This window comes from Urtica dioica, chromosome 7 (genome assembly GCF_054948205.1).
Source record: "Urtica dioica subsp. dioica isolate 48M chromosome 7, U.dioica_male_clone48M_v1_H2, whole genome shotgun sequence".
NCBI classification, from domain to species: domain Eukaryota; kingdom Viridiplantae; phylum Streptophyta; class Magnoliopsida; order Rosales; family Urticaceae; genus Urtica; species Urtica dioica.
In genome coordinates this window covers 9868057-9894882 of record NC_142762.1, presented here as the reverse complement: position 1 = coordinate 9894882, position 26826 = coordinate 9868057, and the positions used below count along the sequence as shown (strand labels likewise).

At 41.5% G+C, this 26826-nt stretch overlaps 1 protein-coding gene across 1 annotated transcript; it reads left to right on the top strand.

The window, feature by feature from the left end:
• Nucleotides 1-891: 891 nt before the first annotated feature.
• Nucleotides 892-26826, top strand: LOC149390209 (replication protein A 70 kDa DNA-binding subunit D-like). Its single transcript, XM_089619710.1, has 8 exons — nucleotides 892-1001; nucleotides 25195-25372; nucleotides 25549-25786; nucleotides 25899-25983; nucleotides 26065-26189; nucleotides 26266-26347; nucleotides 26449-26581; nucleotides 26653-26826. The coding sequence occupies exons 1-8, from the start codon at nucleotides 892-894 to the stop codon at nucleotides 26824-26826; spliced, it is 1125 nt and encodes a 374-aa protein (XP_089475836.1).

The following is a 26826-nucleotide window of genomic DNA, read 5'->3' as shown; positions in this document are numbered from 1 at the left end:
GGTGCGCTCAGTGATATGTGCTCAATGTGTGCCGAGGTCGGAGTGGGCCGCGGTGGATTCCGAACTGAGGACGAATTGAATGTGATACGAGCTGATGAGATGCCGAACTGATGATTAGACGCGCTGATTTTGTGCTGGTGAGACGAGCTGATTTGGTGACGAGATGATTCAGTGATGAGAAGACTTGGTGATTAGTGCGAGGTGCGGAGAGCTCGGCTTGATGATGAGAACTCGCTGTGGAGAGCTCGAGATGGTAATCTCGTTGTGACGAGGTTGATTCGGTAAGCTCGTTGTTGATAGGTGGCAGTGGTGAGCTCATTGTGACGAGGTCCAGGTGGTGAGCTCATTCTGACGAGGGCGAGGTGGTGAGCTCAATGATGTGTGCTCAATGTGTGCCCAGTTCGGAGTGGACCGAGATGAATTCCGAACTGAGGACGAAACAAGCGTGCGACAAGCTGACGAGATGACGACCTGATGGTGAGACGAGCTGACTTCGTGATGGTGAGACGAGCTGATGTGGTGATGGTGAGACGAGAAAACTTGGTGATGAGTGCGAGGTGTGGAGAGCTCGGCTTGATGATGAGAGCTCGCTGTGAAGAGCTCGAGATGGTGATCTCGTTGTGCCGAGGTTGATACGGTGAGTTCGTTGTTGATAAGTGGCAGTGGTGAGCTCATTGTGACGAGGTCGAGGTTGTGAGCTCATTGTGACGAAGTCGAGATGGTGAGCTCAATGACGTGTGCTCAATGTGTGCCAAGTTCGGAGTGGGCCGAGGTGGATTCCGAACTTCGGCCGAACTGAATGCGAGACGAGCTGACGAGATGCCTAACTGCTGGTGAGACAAACTGACTTTGTGATGGTGAGACGAGCTGATTTAGTGATGAGATGATTTAATGACGAGAAGACTTGGTGATGAGTGCCAGGTGCAGAGCGCTCGGCTTGATGATGAGAGCTTGCTGTGGAGAGCTCGAGATGGTAATGTCGTTGTGACGAGGTTGATACGGTAAGCTCGTTGTTGATAGGTGGCAGTGGTGAGTTCTTTGTAACGAGGTTGATTATATTGTGTATAACAATAACTTCAGTAATATATATAAAAAATTAACCAGGCGAGCTCGACCCCCAGGCGAGCTCGACCTCCAGGCGAGCTCGACTTCCAAGCGAGCTCGACCTCCAGCCAGGCTCGCCCTTCAGCCAACCTCTCATCCAGGCGAGCTCGACCTCCATGCGAGCTCGATCCCCAAGCGAGTTCGACCACCACGCGAGCTCGACCTCCAAGCGAGCTCGACCCCCAGGCCGAGCTCGACCTCCAGGGGAGCTCGACTTCCAGGCGAGCTCGACCTCCAGCCAGGCTCGTCCTCCAGCCAACCTCTCATCCAAGCGAGCTCGACATCCACGCGAGCTCGACCTCCATGCGAGCTCGATCCCCCAGGCCAAGCTCGACCCTCAGGCGAGCTCGACCTCCTGGCGAGCACGACTTCTAGGCGAGCTCAACCTCCAGCCATGCTCGCCCCCAGGCCAAGGTCGACCCCCCCAGGCGAGCTCGACCTCTAGGCGAACTCGGCTTCCGGGCGAGCTCGACCTCCGACCAGGCTCGCCCTCCAGGCGAGCTCGACCTCAAGGCCAAGGCCAACCTCCCCCGGCGAGCTTGACCTCCAGCCGAGCTCGATCCCCAGGCCAAGCTCGACCTCGAGGCGAGCTCGACCCCCAGGCCAAGGTCGACCCCCAAACGAGCTCGACCTCCAAGCGAGCTCGACCTCCAGCCAGGCTCGCCCTTCAGCGAACCTCTCATCCAGCCGAGCTCGACCTCCATGCGAGCTCGATCCCCAAGCGAGTTCGACCTCCACGCGAGCTCGACCTCCAAGCGAGCTCGACCCCCAGGCAAAGCTCGACCCCCAGGCGAGCTCGACTTCCAGCCAGGCTTGCCCTCCAGCCAACCTCTCATCCAAGCGAGCTCGACCTCCACGCGAGCTCGACCTCCATGCGAACTCGATCCCCCAGGCCAAGCTTGACGCCCAGGCGAGCTCGACCTCCAGGCGAGCACGACTTCCAGGCGAGCTCAACCTCTAGCCGAGCTCGATCCCCTGGCCAAGGTCGACCCCCCCACGCGAGCTCGATCTCCATGCGAGCTCGATCCCCAAGCGAGTTCGACCACCACGCGAGCTCGACCTCCAAGCGAGCTCGACCCCCAGGCCGAGCTCGACCTCCAGGGGAGCTCGACTTCCAGGCGAGCTCGACCTCCAGCCAGGCTCGTCCTCCAGCCAACCTCTCATCCAAGCGAGCTCGACATCCACGCGAGCTCGACCTCCATGCGAGCTCGATCCCCCAGGCCAAGCTCGACCCTCAGGCGAGCTCGACCTCCAGGCGAGCACGACTTCTAGGCGAGCTCAACCTCCAGCCATGCTCGCCCCCAGGCCAAGGTCGACCCCCCCAGGCGAGCTCGACCTCTAGGCGAACTCGGCTTCCGGGCGAGCTCGACCTCCGACCAGGCTCGCCCTCCAGGCGAGCTCGACCTCAAGGCCAAGGCCAACCTCCCCCGGCGAGCTTGACCTCCAGCCGAGCTCGATCCCCAGGCCAAGCTCGACCTCGAGGCGAGCTCGACCCCCAGGCCAAGGTCGACCCCCAAGCGAGCTCGACCTCCAAGCGAGCTCGACCTCCAGCCAGGCTCGCCCTTCAGCGAACCTCTCATCCAGCCGAGCTCGACCTCCATGCGAGCTCGATCCCCAAGCGAGTTCGACCTCCACGCGAGCTCGACCTCCAAGCGAGCTCGACCCCCAGGCAAAGCTCGACCCCCAGGCGAGCTCGACTTCCAGCCAGGCTTGCCCTCCAGCCAACCTCTCATCCAAGCGAGCTCGACCTCCACGCGAGCTCGACCTCCATGCGAACTCGATCCCCCAGGCCAAGCTTGACGCCCAGGCGAGCTCGACCTCCAGGCGAGCACGACTTCCAGGCGAGCTCAACCTCTAGCCGAGCTCGATCCCCTGGCCAAGGTCGACCCCCCCACGCGAGCTCGATCTCCAGGAGAACTCGGCTTCCGGGCGAGCTCGACCTCCGACCAGGCTCGCCCTCTAGGCGAGCTCGACCTCAAGGCCAAGGCCAACCCCCCAGGCAAGCTCGACCTCCAGCCGAGCTCGATCCCCATGCCAAGCTCGACCTCCAGGCGAGCTCGACCCCCAGGCCAAGGTCGACCCCCAGGCGAGCTCGACCTCCAAGCGAGCTCGACCTCCAGCCACGCTCGCCCTTCAGCCAACCTCTCATCCAGGCGAGCTCGACCCCCATGCGAGCTCGGTCCCCAAGCGAGTTCGACCTCCAAGCGAGCTCAACCTCCAAGCGAGCTCGACCCCCAGGCCAAGCTCGACCCCTAGGCGATCTCGATTTCCAGGCGAGCTCGACCTCCAGCCAGGCTCGCCTTCCAGCCAACCTCTCATCCAAGCAAGCTCTACCTCCACGTGAGCTCGACCTCCATGCGAGCTCGATCTCCCAGGCCAAGCTCGACCCCCAGGCGAGCTCGACCTCCAGGCGAGCACGACTTCTAGGCGAGCTCAACCTCCAGGCGAGCTCGACCCCCAGGCCAAGGTCGACCCCCCCAGGCGAGCTCGACCTCCAGGCGAGATTGATACGGTGAGCTCGTTGTTGATAAGTGGCAGTGCTATTACTCAAACAAACATGAACCGTATGCTTGCGTATTCGTCCGTAGGTAACATGTTTACTTCCATTGTGGGTAATATTTACGCATATATATATATATTTGCCAACTTGCATCATATTTGTAGTCAGTAAATATGTAGAGTGTGAATTTGGGAATATATGCAGATCAAATAATAAATTGTGTAGGATATGACTTTATTATATATATTCAGAAAATAAAGCGGAAATAAATTATTTATAATCATACATATTTATATTATATAGATATGTATATATACATATGACATATATGTGGAAATTAGATTTATGAGTTATTCTGTAATCACAAAGAGTATAGAAAGAGTTGGTACTTGTATATATTTATTTACTTTGGAAGAGGACATCCTGACCTGGACCCGACTTATACAAAGAGTTGGTTGCTCATATGTATTTGCTTCTTCTCTTTTGCCTCAGTCACTCACAGTTCTATACAAAAAATTAAAAAAATACGCAGGTTTATTTAATTTTTTATATCTATTACTGAAGTTATTGTTATACTCAATATAATTGTACTTATTTTTTTTGGTCATGCATATTTAGTTTTCCTTTCAGATAACTATCTTACTTTCAAAAGTATGCATGATCTTAAAACAGAATGACTAACTATACTAGCTATGCCGTCATTGATATAATTCTTTCTTATCATTTTATTTAACTTGCTTATTCACCTATTAGTTGCATGAAAATCAACTTCCGGAACAGCTGTCATTCTCCTGAAACTCCAACCCACTAATTTGGATTATCATCACCTGCATGAACCACAACACTTAACACATGTGTCTTGTTTTAGTAAATTCATCCCACTAACTATGAATTACATACGTCTTATCTATAAAAGGAGATCTACTATTTCCCTTACTTGCTAAGCAACAACGTTTCACAAAATAAGTTACATTCACAAATGTCTTCATCTTCGAGGTAGTACATATTCATTCATGCAAGTATGTAAACAAACACGTGTTGGAATCGATCTAGGGTTTAAGAAAAAGATTAACGCTTCGTTAAGCGGCGGAATTTTAAAAATTTTCTTTTTAAGTAAAACTAGTTTTTACTAACCTAGACAAGAGCATGTGCATGTAAATAAAAACTAATATGAGCTATTAAAGTTACTAACCTTTCTTGAAGCTTGAACCTTGTAGAAGCTTTTGGAAAGTTGCAACGCTCGTCTCCCCTCGCAGCACGTCTCTCTTTCTTTCCTCGGCACCTCGAGCAACCACGAAAGTTTCTATCACTAAATCACTCGAAAAGAAGGAATCAGTGAGTGGGCACTTTTAAACACTACGACTTAAGAACGAGTCTCGAAGTCGCAGAGCTAAACACTAGGTCGAGTGAGGACCTAGGTGCCAAGACAAGAAAAATCGAAAATATAAACTAGAGAGAGAGAGAGGAAGGGGCGGCCAAGTCTAGAGAGAGAAGCTCTCAATCTCTAAAACTTTGCATGAATGAAAAGTGAGGAATGAGGCTCCTATTTATAGGAGAGGTCTCACCTTCAATAAGGTAGTTTCCTCTTCTATAGAATATCACATATTCATGAGCCAATTTCCCTTTTCCTTCAAAGAGTCACACGGCCAAGACTAAGCAAGTAAGTCCTTGGATTTGTTTCCTCTTTTATTTGCTTCTCTCTTGATCCTTTTGGGCGCCTACCATGCTTTCCCCTTAGGGGAAATTTGTTTCCTCTTTTTCTTTTGGCAAGTATCTAAATACATTTATGCACAAAATAAACTCTCTTTCCTTGGGTATTATGGGCGCCTATTCTCATCTAGAAGGAGCTTCTAGAAGCTTCTTCATTTGTTCATGACAACATGAGAAAAGCCCATTAAGAATTTTCAATAAAATTCTTATGAAATGAAATTAATTCACAAGGCCCAATAAACAAGTTATGGCCGAGTGACATTAAGTCATCAAATGAACTTGTCAAAAAATTTATTGACATTCATTTCATCCTTTGTCTCAAAAGACAAAAATACCCTTTTAACTATTTTCGTTCTTGTTTTGACTTAGCTTCCAGTTTAACTATTCCTATCGATGTGATTCGTGACAGTGACCTCATGGACCCAAATGAACAAAGCTTTAGCTAAACACTTGGACTCAAAAGTTCACAAACCTTTTCCAAGTTTAGCTTAATGCCAACTGACTCCACTAAAGAGCTGACACTGAAAATCTCTCGGTTCAAATGAATTTATTTTCTACTCAAGAATTCGACCTAATTATGATGAGCGGATCCACTGAATATTATCTATGCTACCCTTCATGAATGTCATCAGCTAGTCGGGATTTACTAAATTACCATTTTACCCTTCTAGCTGTTATTTCCTCAACTCCTTTGTCGCTTGTGAATAAGTTAGAAACAATGTATTGACGAGGAGCTAACAAGTCACATTGTTTCATCCAAAAGAGTCAGGACTCAATTTGGACACTGGCCAGTTCATTTATTCACACTCCAAGGAACAAAGCATGAGGTGACATACATTGCATTTCAGCAATCTTGTACATGAATTCCATATCTATGAGAACTTCACAAAGTTACTCATGACAGACTCACAACTTAGTACCTCACCAATAGGCCTTGTTCGGAATCACATAGTGAGTCCGAAATTTGACTTTCTCAAATGAGAATACTAAGGTGTGAAATGGCATGTCTCATTTCAGGATTAAGGTAAGCATGATGCAATTCATACATAGTGACTTCGAGACATAAGAGGTTAAATGGTTTGTTCTTATATTGTCTCTAGAAGTGCACTGGTCAATTCAGTATCTTCGGAAGATACCTAGAAGAACTATAGAGTCCCAAACTCTCAATGCCTCATAACCAGACATCATAGATTCTTCTAACAATCATACTGAGGTCAATAGTCCTTTGACCCTTAGATTGCGAATATATCGTTTTAAGCAAACTACGAAGAGTTTGTTCGTGCAAATCTACATTTGTCTCTTCGTAAGTTGTTTAGTTTGTTTATGGACTAAAAGACTATGGTTTTATCATAAAGCTTCAGACAAGGAAGATTGAATGAACGTTTCAACTTTTTATTAATGAATAAGCAATTACAAGCAAGAGTCTTCTTAAGACTATATGACATCAAATGTACATAAATAGACACTACTACTCTTCTTGTGGGCACCATTGACAACAACACGCATGTATACTTTGAAAATATTAATTTTATCGTGTTCTGTATGTAGTTCATCATCACCAAAAGCCACTGATGAAGCTCCACCCCCTGAAACAAAGCTCATAACAGATTTGAAGCCAAGAGAGCGGAATTGGACGTGCAAGTTCATCGTGGCAGAGAAACAAAGCCCTAAAACAGGGAATGCTCCTGCAAAAACACACCAAAATATGGTGCTCCTTGATTCCACGGTATTACTGCATGTTGATAATATAAACTAATTATTACATAAGAAAAATCATGCTTAAAAAACCTGATTATTCCAAGCTCAACTGATCGATAAAATTGCGAATATATCGTTTTAAGCAAACTACGAAGAGTTTGTTCGTGCAAATCTACATTTGTCTCTTCGTAAGTTGTTTAGTTTGTTTATGGACTAAAAGACTATGGTTTTATCATAAAGCTTCAGACAAGGAAGATTGAATGAACGTTTCAACTTTTTATTAATGAATAAGCAATTACAAGCAAGAGTCTTCTTAAGACTATATGACATCAAATGTACATAAATAGACACTACTACTCTTCTTGTGGGCACCATTGACAACAAACTCCCACTTGACTCAAAGAAGATGTGAGTAGTCCTACATGCCTAATCCCTCTTGAAGTTGGTCGAAGACCATGTTCGCTAGGGCCTTGGTGAATGGATCTTCCAGAGATCTACTTCACCTCCACGTCTCCGCGTTGCGCGATCTCTCGAATCAAATGGTATTTTCTCTCAATATGCTTAGAGCGCTTATGGCTTCTAGGTTCCTTTGAGTTAGCGACAGCCCCACTATTTGTTGTCAATGGTGCCCACAAGAAGAGTAGTAGTGTCTATTTATGTACATTTGATGTCATATAGTCTTACGAAGACTCTTGCTTGTAATTGCTTATTCATTTAATAATAAAGTTGAAACGTTCATTCATTCTTTCTTTGTTTGAAGCTTTATGATAAAACCTTAGTCTTTTAGTCCATAAACAAACTTAACAAGTTACGAAGAGACAAATGTAGATTTGCATGAACAAACTCTTCGTAGTTTGCTTAAAACGATATATTCGCAATCTTAGGGTCAAAGGACTATTGACCTCAGTACGATTGTTAGAAGAATCTATGATGTCTGGTTATGAGGCATTGAGAGTTGGGGACTCTATAGTTCTTCTAGGTATCTTCCGAAGGTACTGAATTGACCAGTGCACTTCTAGAGACAATATAAGAACAAACCATTTAACCTCTTATGTCTCGAAGTCACTATGTATGAATTGCATCATGCTTACCTTAATCCTGAAATGAGACATGCCATTTCACACCTTAGTATTCTCATTTGAGAAAGTCAAAGTTCGGACTCACTATGTGATTCCGAACAAGGCATATTGGTGAAGTACTAAGTTGTGAGTCTGTCATGAGTAACTTTGTGAAGTTCTCATAGATATGGAATTCATGTACAAGATTGCTGAAATGCAATGTATGTCACCTCATGCTTTGTTCCTTGGAGTGTGAATAAATGAACTGGCCAGTGTCCAAATTGAGTCCTGACTCTTTTGGATGAAACAATGTGACTTGTTAGCTCCTCGTCAATACATTGTTTCTAACTTATTCACAAGCGACAAAGGAGTTGAGGAAATAACAGCTAGAAAGGTAAAATGGTAATTTAGTAAATCCCGACTAGCTGATGACATTCATGAAGGGTAAACATAGATAATATTCAGTGGATCCGCTCATCATAATTTGGTTGAATTCTTGAGTAGAAAATAAATTCATTTGAACCGAGAGATTTTCAGTGTCAACTCTTTAGTGGAGTCAGTTGGCATTAAGCTAAACTTGGAAAAGGTTTGTGAACTTTTGAGTCCAAGTGTTTAGCTCAAGCTTTGTTCATTTGGATCCATGAGGTCACTGTCACGAATCACATCGATTAGGAATAGTTAAACTAGAAGCTAAGTCAAAACAAAAACGAGACAAGTTTTACGAAAATTGTCAAAAGGGTATTTTAGTCTTTTTGGACATAGGACGAAATGAATGTCAATAAATTATTTTTGACATTGTCATATGATGACAAATGAAATAAATATTACTCAGCCAAATTAGTGTAATTGGGCCTTGAGGATTAATTTCATTTCATAGAATTTTACTTGAAAATTCTTAATGGGCTTTTCTTATGTTGTCATGAACAATTGAAGAAACATCTAGAAGCTCCTTCTAGAAGCTCAAATTTCGTCCAACCCAAGGAAAATAAGGCTGAATTTCGTTCATGCCATAGTGGGAAAGAGAGTTTATTTTGTGCATTGATGTATGAAGATACTTGCCAAAAGAAAAAGAGGAAACAAATTTCCTTTAGAAGGAAAGTGCATTTTCGGCCAACTAAGAGAGAACAAATGAGGAAACAAATCCAAGGACTTGCATGACATGTCATGAACGTCCAACATGGGTAGAAAAGAGGAAATAAGATTTGCTCATGCCTCCCCTATAAATAGAGGCCTCATTCCTCTCATTCTAGTCATCCCACATAAGTTAGAGATTGAGAGCTTCTCTCTCTAGACCTTGTGGCCGATCCTCTCTCTCTCCCTCTAGTTATTTTCGGTTTTTGTTTTGGCACCTAGGTCCTCATTTGACCTAGTGGTTTTAGCTCTTCGACTCTGAGACTTGTTCTCGAGTCGTCGTGTTTAAAAGTGCCCACTCACTAATTCCTTTATTTCGAGTGATTTAGTGATAGAAACTTTCGTGGTTGCTTGAGGTGCCGATGAAAGGAAGAGAGACGTGCTGCGAGGGAGACGAGCGTTGCAACTTTCCAAAAGCTTCTCAAAATTCAAGCTTCAAGAAAGGTTAGTAAACTTCTTAGCTCATATTAGTTTTTAATTACATGTACTTGCACTTGTCTAGGTTAGTAAAAACTATTTTTACTTGAAAAAGAAAATTTTTAAAATTCCGCCGCTTCCCGAAGCGTTAATTATTTTCTTAAACCCTAGATCGATTCCAACAAATGGTATCAGAGCTATGGTCAAAGAGATGCATGTACATGTTTTTTTAAAATTATGAGCTTGAAAATCGTTTTCGAAAGTTTACTAATTTCGTGACAAGTTAGAATTGTAATCTTAGATTTTTTTTAATTTAATGCTCTTGCCTTTAAATTAAAAAGCATGTTGATTTTCTATGAGTTTGGGATGTTTTTAAAACACATTAGAATCAGTTCTAAAAGTTTTTAATTTATTATATTGAAAAACGTGTTTTAAAGGTTTGAGAAATTTCGAGTAAAATTTTGTGACTAGTTTTGATATCTTGCTAGTTTCTTATTTTTACTTGAATCGTTTTATGCATGTTGTTATTTCTTTTATTCTATGTTATTACCCTGCTAATAAAACACACATAAAAGCTTTAAACAACATCTTAAAACGTTCCGTTACACTCAATTCTTTTTCGCACCTAAAAAGGACCAAGCTTTAATTTATTTCTTTTTCTTCGAGCTGGAGTAAACCCGCATTAAAAGTGGCATAACTCTCTGCTCAGAAATCTAAATTTAATGATTCTTGAATCAAATTAAAGCTCTGTCTATCCTCTGTCTAATGCCACCGGTTTCGGCTCAAAAGGACATCGGAGCCGCCAGTAATGGTGATTTTACTCCAAGGTGCGCGGCTGTCTGAAACTCCAGTTTTTTAGAAATCCGGATTTTCAAACCCCACTACCATGAGTTATAGAACTCTAATGAGAAAATTTTCATGAGCAAAAATGTTTTTCATATGATTATAAACATGATGTGTAAGATTAAAATGTTTTGATTTTTGAAAGTTTAATTGAAATTGAATTTTTACAAAATTAGTTTGAATTTTGAAAAACCGTTTTCACTTTCAAACTTGAAAATATTTTGTCATCCAAATCAAATAAATTTTCAAAATGTTTTCAAAACTATATCTATATCACATATGTTCAAAATCTATATGCTCTTGAAAATTTGAGTGGGAGGTCTCCTTGTAGACAAGCCGAAAAATAAAAAGATGTGTAATCTCAAACTTTCAAGTGTTCGAGTGAGTTGAAGTTCACACTTCCCTCACGCACTTTCCCGAAATAGAAAATAGGAAAAGATCGAGTATGTACCTTGTGCCTTTATGCACTAATACTGCTCTGAACATGTCGATCTAGGATTCTCTTCTAGTTGTCCGCTCTGTCGCTCTCTAACTAGGAAATTTGTTTCCGAACTTAAAAGAGTCGATGAACCAACTCCAAAAACTAAGTGGGAGGGTTATACTTGTTGTTTGTAACCCACGATCCCCAACACTAATGAAAAGTGCAAGTGTCGCCGGACTAAGAGTCACCCTCGTGGCCCTCTCTTAAATGAGAGTACTCAAGGGCGCTTTGCTCTGATCATTGCTCAATGAGCTACGTCCGAGAGTGAGACGATGATGACAAGACCTCCCCTCGGCGGATTGTTTTTCAAAGTCAGTCTTTTGGACTAAGTGGTTGGTTACACACTTAGACTCAATCCCTAGTAATCCTCCCTCGAGGCCCTGCGAAAGGATGTGAGTGATCAAACCAATTTACAAGGTGGCTAGTCAAAATTGATGTATTGACATCTTGGCTATGCATTAATGATGAGTCATTTACTTATGAAAGGAGACTCGTTGCGGCCTTCCCTCGAAGGAGTAAAGTGTCATTTCGTTCATAACACCTTTGGATTTTATAAAGTCTTAAACAAACTTAAATCCTAAACCAAAGACTAATCATAAACTTGTTTCAACTTTTATAGGCAATATGTCTCCCAACTCTCTCTCTTTCATTCTTTCCTCGAACAAACTCGAAAACAAAAACTACGTAGATTCGAAACATAACCTCGACATAATACCTACCGTTAACAAGCACAAATGGGTACTCACCACCCCGTGTCCTCCTCTGACGAATGATGATTCAACTCAAGAGGACAATGACGCCTTAGCGGCCTGGCTTCGATCCGATGAGATTGTGAGGTGCTATATCTTGGCATCTATGAACAATATGCTGAAAGAGCAACATCGTGACATCGAGACTGCCACCGAAATGCTCTACAATCTCCTTGAGATGTTTGGAGGGCAAGGACGTCAAACAAGGCAACAAGCAGTCCAACAGTTTATGAACTGTCACATGAAGGCTAGGACTCCTATTGGAGACTTTATGATACTGATCAATAGTTTTCTGAATAAAATGGAAATCCTAGGATCTAAGATTGATGGGAAGAATGTCATAGATATGATCTTAGAAACTCTCCCCACATGTCTTGATACCTCCAAGATGAACTACTCCATAAACAAGCTAGACTACACTGTTACCAAGCTTATAAAGGAGTTTCACACTACTGAAGGTCTCACTAAGAGAAAGAGGAATCAAGGAGAGGCACATGCTACTGAGCAAAGAGCCTCCGCCTTTAGAACTAAGAAGAGACCTCACAAGGCCGATAAAAAGAACTGTCCTGCCAATCTCAAAGCAAAGGAACATAGTATTGTACTAGTTACCGAAGCATGCTTAGTAGCTGATAATGTATCAACGTGGATTCTTGACTCCGCTGCTACTAACCATATTTGTTGTTCCTTGAATGGTTTCAAGAAAACCAAAAGCTTAGAGGAAGGCGAGTTCTGTTTCAAATGGGGTGATGGGAGCCTGGTGTCTGCAAAGGCTGTGGGATCCGTGACGCTATATTTTGTTCCTACCTTTGGGAAGAACTTAATATCCGTTGCTCGTCTTCGTGAGCAAGATTATTGTTTAAAGTTCATTAAGAATGGAATTCGTATTTCGTTTCCTGATAATTCTTTTGTCACTGATGCATGTATGAAGAATGCTCTTTTCTACATCTATCGCACTCAACCTTCTCTTTTAGACACCGAAATAGATAACGATCTAATTAGGGAGCCAAAGAGGATCAAACTTTCTAAATCCTCCGATCTAACAAAATCAACATACCTCTGGCACTTAAGACTTGGTCATATAAGTCTAGATAGGATTAAGAGGCTTGTGAGGGATGGTCCACTCCAAGCCTCTGCAATAGGTTCACTACCTACTTGTGAATCCTGTATAGAAGGAAAAATGACTAAGCGACCTTTCTCCGATAAGGGTCGAAGAGCCACTGAGTTGCTGGAACTAATACATTCTGATGTATGTGGACCGCTCAACCAACAGGCACGTGGAGGATACGAATACTTCGTTACCTTCACTGATGATTACTCAAGATATGGGTTTTTCTATTTGCTTAAACACAAATCCGAGACCTTTAACGTATTTAAGGTCTTTAGGGCTTTAGTGGAAAAGCAAACTGGCAAAGTGATCAAAACCCTTCGATCTGATCGAGGTGGTGAGTATATGTCTGGAGAGTTCGATGACTTTCTTAAAGAAGAAGGTATCGCTTCTCAGCTTACCACACCTGGCACACCTCAACAAAACGGAGTGTCAGAGAGAAGAAACCGAACTCCTATGGAGATGGTTAGATCAATGATGAGTTACTCATCACTCCCGCTTTCCTTTTGGGGATATGCCCTCGAAACAGCCGCCTACATTCTGAACCAAGTTCCATCCAAAACGGTTCCTGGTACTCCTTATGAACGATGGACTGGCCGTAAAGTGAATCTTGGCCGCATCCGAATTTGGGGTTGCCCTGCACACGTGCTGAGGCAAAAGACTAGCAAGTTGGCTAGCAGGTCAGAATTGTGCCTGTTTGTAGGATATCCGAAGGAAACCAAAGGTTTTTCTTTCTATAGTCCCGAGGACGATAAGACTTTCGTTAGCACGAATGCTCGTTTCCTTGAGGAGGACTTTATGAAGGATGCGAAACCTAGAAGCAAAATTGTGCTTGAAGAAAAGTTGGGTGAGGAAGCTTCTACCTCATCTGTAAGAACTGTTCTTACCCCAACTGAAACACAACCTAACTCATCAGAATCTCGTCAAGTAGTACTTCGACGTAGTGGGAGGGCTACTCAAAAGCCTGACAGGTACATGTCTTATGGAGACTCTCTTGTAGCCGTCTCCGACATGGATGACCCTGTTTCCTATAGCCAAGCGATGGCTTGTTCTGAATCAAACCTTTGGCTTGACGCCATGAAAGTTGAAATGCACTCGATGTATGTCAACAATGTCTGGAAACTTGTAGACCTTCCTGAAGGGATTAAACCCGTAGGGTGTAAGTGGATATACAAGAAGAAAAGGGGTCCTGATGGGAACGTCGAGACGTTCAAAGCACGACTTGTGACAAAGGGTTATACCCAACAAGAAGGGATTGACTATGAAGAAACCTTCTCGCCAGTCGCGATGCTTAAATCCATCCGCATACTCCTATCCATAGCAACAGCTCTCGACTATGAGATCTGGCAAATGGATGTCAAGACAGCCTTTCTGAATGGCAATCTTGACGAGCGCATTTACATGGCTCAACCAGACGGTTTCGTGGATAAAGGTCAAGAGACCAAGGTTTGTGAGTTCCTTAAATCCATTTATGGACTAAAGCAAGCATCTAGGTCATGGAATATTAGATTCGATGAAACTGTAAAGAGCTTCGGCTTTGAACAGTCAATAGATGAGCCCTGTGTTTACAAGTTAATACACGAAGGAAAAGTTGTGTTTCTGGTACTATATGTCGATGATATACTACTCATTGGTAATGACGTGGGTAAGTTATCTGAGGTTAAGGTCTGGCTGGCAAAGCAATTCGATATGAAGGATCTAGGAGAAGCCGCGTACATTCTGGGGATCCAAATCTTTCGAGATAGGAAAAACCGGACCCTGGCGCTCTCTTAAGCATCTTATATTGATAAGATAATGGATCGCTACTCGATGCAAGACTCCAAGAAGGGCCAAACACCCTTTAGGCATGGAGTTTCACTCTCTAAGGACCAGTCTCCCAAGACTGCACAAGAGATTGAAGACATGAGGAAAATTCCTTACGCCTCTGCCGTAGGAAGCCTCATGTATGCTATGCTTTGCACTAGACCTGACATCTGTTTCGCCGTTGGCATAGTTAGCCGTTTCCAATCCAACCCTGGACCCGAGCACTGGATTGCTGTTAAGCATGTTCTTAAGTATCTTCGAAGAACTAGGAACTTGATGCTTACATACTCAGGTACTGACCTGACTATGACGGGATATACCGACTCCGATTTTCAAGCGGATAAGGATTCCAGGAAATCCACTTCTGGATCTGTGTTCATCCTTAATGGTGGAGCTGTTGTGTGGAGAAGTATTAAGCAATCTTGCATTGCTGACTCCACAATGGAAGCAGAATATGTGGCTGCTTGTGAAGCATCCAAATAGGCTATATGGCTTAGAAAATTGCTTAAGTATTTGGAAGTTGTTTCAAACGTCGACGAGCCCATGACCCTTTATTGTGATAATAGTGGGGCTGTCGCTAACTCAAAGGAACCTAGAAGCCATAAGCGCTCTAAAAATATTGAGAGGAAATACCATTTGATTCGAGAGATCGCGCAGCGCGGAGACGTGGAGGTGAAGTAGATCTCTGGTAGATCCATTCACCAAGGCCCTAGCGAACATGGTCTTCGACCAACTTCGAGAGGGATTAGGCATGTAGGACTACTCACATCTTCTTTGAGTCAAGTGGGAGTTTGTTGTCAATGGTGCCCACAAGAAGAGTAGTAGTGTCTATTTATGTACATTTGATGTCATATAGTCTTACGAAGACTCTTGCTTGTAATTGCTTATTCATTTAATAATAAAGTTGAAACGTTCATTCATTCTTTCTTTGTTTGAAGCTTTATGATAAAACCTTAGTCTTTTAGTCCATAAACAAACTTAACAAGTTACGAAGAGACAAATGTAGATTTGCATGAACAAACTCTTCGTAGTTTGCATAAAACGATATATTCGCAATCTTAGGGTCAAAGGACTATTGACCTCAGTACGATTGTTAGAAGAATCTATGATGTCTGGTTATGAGGCATTGAGAGTTGGGGACTCTATAGTTCTTCTAGGTATCTTCCGAAGGTACTGAATTGACCAGTGCACTTCTAGAGACAATATAAGAACAAACCATTTAACCTCTTATGTCTCGAAGTCACTATGTATGAATTGCATCATGCTTACCTTAATCCTGAAATGAGACATGCCATTTCACACCTTAGTATTCTCATTTGAGAAAGTCAAAGTTCGGACTCACTATGTGATTCCGAACAAGGCATATTGGTGAAGTACTAAGTTGTGAGTCTGTCATGAGTAACTTTGTGAAGTTCTCATAGATATGGAATTCATGTACAAGATTGCTGAAATGCAATGTATGTCACCTCATGCTTTGTTCCTTGGAGTGTGAATAAATGAACTGGCCAGTGTCCAAATTGAGTCCTGACTCTTTTGGATGAAACAATGTGACTTGTTAGCTCCTCGTCAATACATTGTTTCTAACTTATTCACAAGCGACAAAGGAGTTGAGGAAATAACAGCTAGAAAGGTAAAATGGTAATTTAGTAAATCCCGACTAGCTGATGACATTCATGAAGGGTAAACATAGATAATATTCAGTGGATCCGCTCATCATAATTTGGTTGAATTCTTGAGTAGAAAATAAATTCATTTGAACCGAGAGATTTTCAGTGTCAACTCTTTAGTGGAGTCAGTTGGCATTAAGCTAAACTTGGAAAAGGTTTGTGAACTTTTGAGTCCAAGTGTTTAGCTCAAGCTTTGTTCATTTGGATCCATGAGGTCACTGTCACGAATCACATCGATTAGGAATAGTTAAACTAGAAGCTAAGTCAAAACAAAAACGAGACAAGTTTTACGAAAATTGTCAAAAGGGTATTTTAGTCTTTTTGGACATAGGACGAAATGAATGTCAATAAATTATTTTTGACATTGTCATATGATGACAAATGAAATAAATATTACTCAGCCAAATTAGTGTAATTGGGCCTTGAGGATTAATTTCATTTCATAGAATTTTACTTGAAAATTCTTAATGGGCTTTTCTTATGTTGTCATGAACAATTGAAGAAACATCTAGAAGCTCCTTCTAGAAGCTCAAATTTCGTCCAACCCAAGGAAAATAAGGCTGAATTTCGTTCATGCCATAGTGGGAAAGAGAGTTTATTTTGTGCATTGATGTATGAAGATACTTGCCAAAAGAAAAAGAGGAAACAAATTTCCTTTAGAAGGAAAGTGCATTTTCGGCCAACTAAGAGAGAACAAATGAGGAAACAAATCCAAGGACTTGCATGACATGTCATGAACGTCCAACATGGGTAGAAAAGAGGAAATAAGATTTGCTCATGCCTCCCCTATAAATAGAGGCCTCATTCCTCTCATTCTAGTCATCCCACATAAGTTAGAGATTGAGAGCTTCTCTCTCTAGACCTTGTGGCCGATCCTCTCTCTCTCCCTCTAGTTATTTTCGGTTTTTGTTTTGGCACCTAGGTCCTCATTTGACCTAGTGGTTTTAGCTCTTCGACTCTGAGACTTGTTCTCGAGTCGTCGTGTTTAAAAGTGCCCACTCACTAATTCCTTTATTTCGAGTGATTTAGTGATAGAAACTTTCGTGGTTGCTTGAGGTGCCGATGAAAGGAAGAGAGACGTGCTGCGAGGGAGACGAGCGTTGCAACTTTCCAAAAGCTTCTCAAAATTCAAGCTTCAAGAAAGGTTAGTAAACTTCTTAGCTCATATTAGTTTTTAATTACATGTACTTGCACTTGTCTAGGTTAGTAAAAACTATTTTTACTTGAAAAAGAAAATTTTTAAAATTCCGCCGCTTCCCGAAGCGTTAATTATTTTCTTAAACCCTAGATCGATTCCAACACTATTATCACAATAAAGGGTCATGGGCTCGTCGACGTTTGGAACAACTTCCAAATACTTAAGGAATTTCTTAAGCCATTCAGCCTCTTTGGATGCTTCACAAGCAGCCACATATTCTGCCTCCATTGTGGAGTCAGCAATGCAAGATTGCTTAATACTCCTCCACACGACAGCTCCACCATTAAGGATGAACACAGATCCCGAAGTGGATTTCCTGGAATCCTTATCCGCTTGAAAATCGGAGTCGGTATATCCCGTCATAGTCAGGTCAGTACCTGAGTATGTAAGCATCAAGTTCCTAGTTCTTCGAAGATACTTAAGAACATGCTTAACAGCAATCCAGTGCTCGGGTCCAGGGTTGGATTGGAAACGGCTAACTACGCCAACGGCGAAACAGATGTCAGGTCTAGTGCAAAGCATAGCATACATAAGGCTTCCTACGGCAGAGGCGTAAGGAATTTTCCTCATGTCTTCAATCTCTTGTGCAGTCTTGGGAGACTGGTCCTTAGAGAGTGAAACTCCATGCCTAAAGGGTGTTTGACCCCTCTTGCAGTCTTGCATCGAGAAGCGATCCATCACCTTATCAATATAAGATGCTTGAGAGAGCGACAGGGTCCGGTTTTTCCTATCTCAAAAGATTTGGATCCCCAGAATGTACGCGGCTTCTCCTAGATCCTTCATATCAAATTGCTTTGCTAGCCAGACCTTTACCTCAGATAACTTACCCACGTCATTACCAATGAGTGGTATATCATCGACATATAGTACCAGAAACACAACTTTGCCTTCGTGTATTAACTTGTAAACACAAGGCTCATCTATTGACTGTTCAAAGCCGAAGCTCTTTACAGTTTCATCGAATCTAATATTCCATGACCTAGATGATTGCTTTAGTCCATAAATGGATTTAAGCAACTCACAAACCTTGGTCTCTTGACCTTTATCCACGAAACCGTCTGGTTGAGCCATGTAAATGCGCTCGTCAAGATTGCCATTCAGAAAGCCTGTCTTGACATCCATTTGCCAGATCTCATAGTCGAGAGCTGCAGCTATGGATAGGAGTATGCGGATGGATTTAAGCATCGTGACTGGCGAGAAGGTTTCTTCATAGTCAATCCCTTCTTGTTGGGTATAACCCTTTGTCACAAGTCGTGCTTTGAACGTCTCGACGTTCCCATCAGGACCCCTTTTCTTCTTGTATATCCACTTACACCCTAAGGGTTTAATCCCTTCAGGAAGGTCTACAAGTTTCCAGACTTTGTTGACATACATCGAGTGCATTTCAACTTTCATGGCGTCAAGCCAAAGGTTTGATTCAGAACAAGCCATCGCTTGGCTATAGGAAACAGGGTCATCCATGTCGGAGACGGCTACAAGAGAGTCTCCATAAGACATGTACCTGTCAGGCTTTTGAGTAGCCCTCCCACTACGTCTAAGTACTACTTGACGAGATTCTGATGAGTTAGGTTGTGTTTCAGTTGGGGTAAGAACAGTTCTTACAGATGAGGTAGAAGCTTCCTCACCCAACTTTTCTTCAAGCACAATTTTGCTTCTAGGTTTCCCATCCTTCATAAAGTCCTCCTCAAGGAAACGAGCATTCGTGCTAACGAAAGTCTTATCGTCCTCGGGACTATAGAAAGTAAAACCTTTGGTTTCCTTCGGATATCCTACAAACAGGCACAATTCTGACCTACTAGCCAACTTGCTAGTCTTTTGCCTCAGCACGTGTGCAGGGCAACCCCAAATTCGGATGCGGCCAAGATTCACTTTACGGCCAGTCCATCGTTCATAAGGAGTACCAGGAACCGTTTTGGACGGAACTTGGTTCAGAATGTAGGCGGCTGTTTCGAGGGCATATCCCCAAAAGGAAAGCGGGAGTGATGAGTAACTCATCATTGATCTAACCATCTCCATATGAGTTCGGTTTCTTCTCTCTGACACTCCGTTTTGTTGAGGTGTGCCAGGTGCGGTAAGCTGAGAAGTGATACCTTCTTCTTTAAGAAAGTCATCGAACTCTCCAGACATATACTCACCACCTCGATCAGATCGAAGGGTTTTGATCACTTTGCCAGTTTGCTTTTCCACTAAAGCCCTAAAGACCTTAAATACGTTAAAGATCTCGGATTTGTGTTTTAAGCAAATAGACAAACCCATATCTTGAGTAATCATCAGTGAAGGTAACGAAGTATTCGTATCCTCCACGTGCCTGTTGGTTGAGCGGACCACATACATCAGAATGTATTAGTTCCAGCAACTCAGTGGCTCTTCGACCCTTATCGGAGAAAGGTCGCTTAGTCATTTTTCCTTCTATACAGGATTCACAAGTAGGTAGTGAACCTATTGCAGAGGCTTGGAGTGGACCATCCCTCACAAGTCTCTTAATCCTATCTAGACTGATATGACCAAGTCTTAAGTGCCAGAGGTATGTTGATTTTGTTAGATCGGAGGATTCAGAAAGTTTGATCCTCTTTGGCTCCCTAATTAGATCGTTATCTATTTCGGTGTCTAAAAGAGAAGGTTGAGTGGGATAGATGTAGAAAAGAGCATTCTTCATACATGCATCAGTGACAAAAGAATTATCAGGAAACGAAATACGAATTCCATTCTTAATGAACTTTTAAACAATAATCTTGCTCAAGAAGACGAGCAACGGATATTAAGTTCTTCCCAAAGGTAGGAACAAAATAAACATTATTCAAGTTTAAAGTGTGGTCTTCAAAAGACAGCATCACGGATCCCACAGCCTTCGCAGACACCAGGCTCCCATCACCCCATTTGAAACAGAACTCGCCTTCCTCTAAGCTTTTGGTTTTCTTGAAACCATTCAAGGAACAACAAATATGGTTAGTAGCAGCGGAGTCAATAATCCACGATGATACATTATCAGCTACTAAGCATGCTTCGGTAACTAGTACAATACTATGTTCCTTTGCTTTGAGATAGGCGGGACAGTTCTTTTTATCGGCCTTGTAAGGTCTCTTCACAGTTCCAGAGGCGGAGGCCTTTTGCTCAGTAGCATGTGCCTCTCCTTGATTCCTCTTTATCTTAGTGAGACTTACAGCAGTGTGAAGTTCATCCATAAGCTTGGTAACAGTGTACTCTAGCTTGTTAATGGAGTAGTTCATCTTAAAGGTATCAAGAGATGCGGGGAGAGTTTCTAAGATCATATCTATGACATTCTTCCCATCAGTCTCAGATCCTAGGATTTCCATCTTATTTAGAAAACTAATGATCAGTATCATAAAGTCTCTAACAGGAGTCCTAGCCTTCATATGACAGTTCATAAACTGTCGGACTGCTTGTAGCCTTGTTTGACGCCTTTGCCCTCCAAACATCTCAAGGAGATTGTAGAGCATGTTAGCGGCAGTCTCGAAGTCACGATGTTGCTCTTTCAGCATATTGTTCATAGATGCCAAGATATAGCACCTCACAATCTCATCGGATCGAAGCCAGGCCGCTAAGGCGTCATTGTCCTCTTGAGTTGAATCATCATTCGTCAGAGGAGGACACGGGGTGGTGAGTACCCATTTGTGCTTGTTAACGGTAGGTATTATGTCGAGGTTACGTTTCGATTCTACGTAGTTTTCGTTTTCGAGTTTCATCGAGGAAAGAAAGATAGAGAGATGGTTGAGAGACATATTGCCTATGTAAGTTGAAACAAGTTTATGATTAGTCTTTGGTTTAGGATTTAAGTTTCATTAAGACTTTTGTAAAATCCAAAGGTGTTATGAACGAAATGACACTTTACTCCTTCGAGGGAAGGCCGCAACGAGTCTCCTTTCATAAGTAAATGACTCATCATTAATGCATAGCCAAGATGTCAATACATCAATTTTGACTAGCCACCTTGTAAATTGGTTTGATCACTCACATCCTTTCGCAGGGCCTCGAGGGAGGATTACTAGGGATTGAGTCTAAGTGTGTAACCAACCACTTAGTCCAAAAGATTGACTTTGAAAAACAATCCGCCGAGGGGAGGTCTTGTCATCATCGTCTCACTCTCGGACGTAGCTCATTGAGCGATGATCAGAGCAAAGCGCCCTTGAGTACTCTCATTTAAGAGAGGGCCACGAGGGTGACTCTTAGTCCGGCGACACTTGCACTTTTCATTAGTGTTGGGGATCGTGGGTTACAAACAACAAGTATAACCCTCCCACTTAGTTTTTGGAGTTGGTTCATCGACTCTTTTAAGTTCGGAAACAAATTTCCTAGTTAGAGAGCGACAGAGCGGACAACTAGAAGAGAATCCTAGATCGACATGTTCAGAGCAGTATTAGTGCATAAAGGCACAAGGGACATACTCGATCTTTTCCTATTTTCTATTTCGGGAAAGTGCGTGAGGGAAGTGTGAACTTCAACTCACTCGAACACTTGAAAGTTTGAGATTACACATCTTTTTATTTTTCGGCTTGTCTACAAGGAGACCTCCCACTCAAATTTTCAAGAGCATATAGATTTTGAACATATGTGATATAGATATAGTTTTGAAAACATTTTGAAAACTTATTTGATTTGGATGACAAAATATTTTCAAGTTTGAAAGTGAAAACGGTTTTTCAAAATTCAAACTAGTTTTGTAAAAATTCAATTTCAATTAATCTTTCAAAAATCAAAACTTTTAATCTTTACACATCATGTTTATAATCATATGAAAAACATTTTTGCTCAAGAAAATTTTCTCATTAGAGTTCTATAACTCATGGTAGTGGGGTTTGAAAATCCGGATTCCAAAAAAAAAACTGGAGTTTCAGACAGCCGCGCACCTCGGAGTAAAGTCGCCATAATTGGCGGCTCCGATGTCCTTTTGAGCCGAAACCGGTGGCATTGGACAGAGGACAGACAGAGCTTTAATTTGATTCAAGAATCATTAAATTTCGATTTCTGAGCAGAGAGTTATGCCGCTTTTAATGCGGGTTTACATTCCAGCTCGAAGAAAAAGAAATAAATTAAAGCTTTGTTCTTTTAGGTGCGAAAAAGAATCGAGTGTAACGGAACGTTTTAAGATGTTGTTTAAAGCTTTTATTTGTGTTTTATTAGCAGGGTAATAACAATGCATAAAAGAAATAACAACAAGCATAAAACGATTCAAGTAAAAATAAGAAACTAGCAAGATAACAAAACTAGTCACAAAATTTTACTCGAAATTTCTCAAACCTTTAAAACACGTTTTTTAATATAAAAAATTAAAAACTTTTAGAACTGATTCTAATGTGTTTTAACATCATCCCAAACTTATAGAAAATCAACATGGTTTTTAATTTAAAGACAAGAGCAATAAATTAAAAAAAAAATCTAAGATTACAATTCTAACTTGTCACAAAATTAGTAAACTTTCGAAAACGATTTTCAAGCTCATAATTTAAAAACATGCACATGCATTCCTTTGACCATAGCTCTGATACCATTTGTTGGAATCGATCTAGGGTTTAAGAAAAAGATTAACGCTTCGTTAAGCGGCGGAATTTTAAAAATTTTCTTTTTAAGTAAAACTAGTTTTTACTAACCTAGACAAGAGCATGTGCATGTAAATAAAAACTAATATGAGCTATTAAAGTTACTAACCTTTCTTGAAGCTTGAACCTTGTAGAAGCTTTTGGAAAGTTGCAACGCTCGTCTCCCCTCGCAGCACGTCTCTCTTTCTTTCCTCGGCACCTCGAGCAACCACGAAAGTTTCTATCACTAAATCACTCGAAAAGAAGGAATCAGTGAGTGGGCACTTTTAAACACTACGACTTAAGAACGAGTCTCGAAGTCGCAGAGCTAAACACTAGGTCGAGTGAGGACCTAGGTGCCAAGACAAGAAAAATCGAAAATATAAACTAGAGAGAGAGAGAGGAAGGGGCGGCCAAGTCTAGAGAGAGAAGCTCTCAATCTCTAAAACTTTGCATGAATGAAAAGTGAGGAATGAGGCTCCTATTTATAGGAGAGGTCTCACCTTCAATAAGGTAGTTTCCTCTTCTATAGAATATCACATATTCATGAGCCAATTTCCCTTTTCCTTCAAAGAGTCACACGGCCAAGACTAAGCAAGTAAGTCCTTGGATTTGTTTCCTCTTTTATTTGCTTCTCTCTTGATCCTTTTGGGCGCCTACCATGCTTTCCCCTTAGGGGAAATTTGTTTCCTCTTTTTCTTTTGGCAAGTATCTAAATACATTTATGCACAAAATAAACTCTCTTTCCTTGGGTATTATGGGCGCCTATTCTCATCTAGAAGGAGCTTCTAGAAGCTTCTTCATTTGTTCATGACAACATGAGAAAAGCCCATTAAGAATTTTCAATAAAATTCTTATGAAATGAAATTAATTCACAAGGCCCAATAAACAAGTTATGGCCGAGTGACATTAAGTCATCAAATGAACTTGTCAAAAAATTTATTGACATTCATTTCATCCTTTGTCTCAAAAGACAAAAATACCCTTTTAACTATTTTCGTTCTTGTTTTGACTTAGCTTCCAGTTTAACTATTCCTATCGATGTGATTCGTGACAGTGACCTCATGGACCCAAATGAACAAAGCTTTAGCTAAACACTTGGACTCAAAAGTTCACAAACCTTTTCCAAGTTTAGCTTAATGCCAACTGACTCCACTAAAGAGCTGACACTGAAAATCTCTCGGTTCAAATGAATTTATTTTCTACTCAAGAATTCGACCTAATTATGATGAGCGGATCCACTGAATATTATCTATGCTACCCTTCATGAATGTCATCAGCTAGTCGGGATTTACTAAATTACCATTTTACCCTTCTAGCTGTTATTTCCTCAACTCCTTTGTCGCTTGTGAATAAGTTAGAAACAATGTATTGACGAGGAGCTAACAAGTCACATTGTTTCATCCAAAAGAGTCAGGACTCAATTTGGACACTGGCCAGTTCATTTATTCACACTCCAAGGAACAAAGCATGAGGTGACATACATTGCATTTCAGCAATCTTGTACATGAATTCCATATCTATGAGAACTTCACAAAGTTACTCATGACAGACTCACAACTTAGTACCTCACCAATAGGCCTTGTTCGGAATCACATAGTGAGTCCGAAATTTGACTTTCTCAAATGAGAATACTAAGGTGTGAAATGGCATGTCTCATTTCAGGATTAAGGTAAGCATGATGCAATTCATACATAGTGACTTCGAGACATAAGAGGTTAAATGGTTTGTTCTTATATTGTCTCTAGAAGTGCACTGGTCAATTCAGTATCTTTGGAAGATACCTAGAAGAACTATAGAGTCCCAAACTCTCAATGCCTCATAACCAGACATCATAGATTCTTCTAACAATCATACTGAGGTCAATAGTCCTTTGACCCTTAGATTGCGAATATATCGTTTTAAGCAAACTACGAAGAGTTTGTTCGTGCAAATCTACATTTGTCTCTTCGTAAGTTGTTTAGTTTGTTTATGGACTAAAAGACTATGGTTTTATCATAAAGCTTCAGACAAGGAAGATTGAATGAACGTTTCAACTTTTTATTAATGAATAAGCAATTACAAGCAAGAGTCTTCGTAAGACTATATGACATCAAATGTACATAAATAGACACTACTACTCTTCTTGTGGGCACCATTGACAACAACACGCATGTATACTTTGAAAATATTAATTTTATCGTGTTCTGTATGTAGTTCATCATCACCAAAAGCCACTGATGAAGCTCCACCCCCTGAAACAAAGCTCATAACAGATTTGAAGCCAAGAGAGCGGAATTGGACGTGCAAGTTCATCGTGGCAGAGAAACAAAGCCCTAAAACAGGGAATGCTCCTGCAAAAACACACCAAAATATGGTGCTCCTTGATTCCACGGTATTACTGCATGTTGATAATATAAACTAATTATTACATAAGAAAAATCATGCTTAAAAAACCTGATTATTCCAAGCTCAACTGATCGATAAAATTGTTAAATACTCTATTTCTCATTCGAATCTATTAATTTATTTCCTTTTACATCTTTAATAATTCTTCTTTGAATTTTTTAGGGCAACAAAATAAGAGGAACTGTTTTCAATCATGACATCGAACCACTGAAAGAAACACTTAAACCAGGAAGAACATATGTCATATCAAATGCTTTAGTGGATATCGAAAAGCCAGATCACCAAGTTTTCCAAACAAATCTTCACCTTACACTCAAAGGAGACACACACGTTGAAGAGGTTCATGAGGACAATATGCTGTTGCTTGATCAGATTTATACGTTCACTCCTATAAAAATGTGTAGTGACTACCTCATCAGTTCCAAAAGCATGAGTATGTTAATATTTTTTTCCCACGTTTGATATAAGATACATTGCATGAATAAATTTAACATTTCTCTTACGTTGGACAGATGTTGTTGGTATAGTGCTAAGTATATCTGACAGAGGACTTAGAAGTGACACTGATTTTCAGCAGATTACTTTAGTTGACGAACAGTAAATCCTCTTCATCGCACTAAATTTTATGTTCTAAAAATAAACGACTTTGTACATAACATATTCACTGTTTTTTTACAGCCATGAAATCATTCTGCTAACATTGTGGGATAACTTTGCCAAAAACGAAGGCAGTGCAATCCAAGCCATTGCAAATACATTTCCTGTCATCGCATGCCTAAGCCTACGAGCTAAAAACTTCCACAGTATTAATCTGTACAAAACTACTACTAATTATAATATATATGCAACACTTTCTAAATTTAACTTGCTCTATTATAGGTTGTGTCACTCTACAAACCAATGTAAAAAGCTCTATCTTGCTTAAGCCAAACTTCACTGCTGCGATGTCATTAGAAACCTGGTAAGTACATTGTTGTTGCTTTGTTATTTCTTTGAAACCAATTCCCTACTTAACTATGATTCTTCATTTAACTATTATTTTAAATCACTGCCATTGCCCAGGAAGACAAGAAATAACCAGAGCTTATTTAGTTGGGCGAAAAAGCAAAAAAAGAAACCAATATCTCAACCACTTCCCCCTCCATCACTTGCCGACACCCTCAGCCTCAAGGAATTCCTTACCTTAAGCCAACAGGTAAAACAAATTATTACGATCATTAAACAAGTACAATTTGCAACTTAATTTAAATATTTTTTTTTGTTTAGAATATCAAGTTCCGCAGTCATTGGATTAAGGAAAAAGCATCTGTAATCAAATTTGATCAACGCTTCTATTACCCTGGTTGTAGCAACTGCAAAAAAGGAACAAAAATGAAAACTACTGGATATTTCTCTTGCTTCAACTGCAATACTGATAGAAATACAGTCGTTCCATGGTAG

Excerpts from the sequence above, each read along its gene's own strand:
- LOC149390209 (XM_089619710.1), top strand. The coding sequence starts at position 892 with ATGACGAGAAGACTTGGTGATGAGTGCCAGGTGCAGAGCGCTCGGCTT. Across the intron at positions 25,373-25,548 it reads TGGTGCTCCTTGATTCCACG|GGCAACAAAATAAGAGGAAC; the intron begins GTATTACTGCAT and ends TGAATTTTTTAG. Across the intron at positions 26,582-26,652 it reads TCCTTACCTTAAGCCAACAG|AATATCAAGTTCCGCAGTCA; the intron begins GTAAAACAAATT and ends TTTTTTGTTTAG.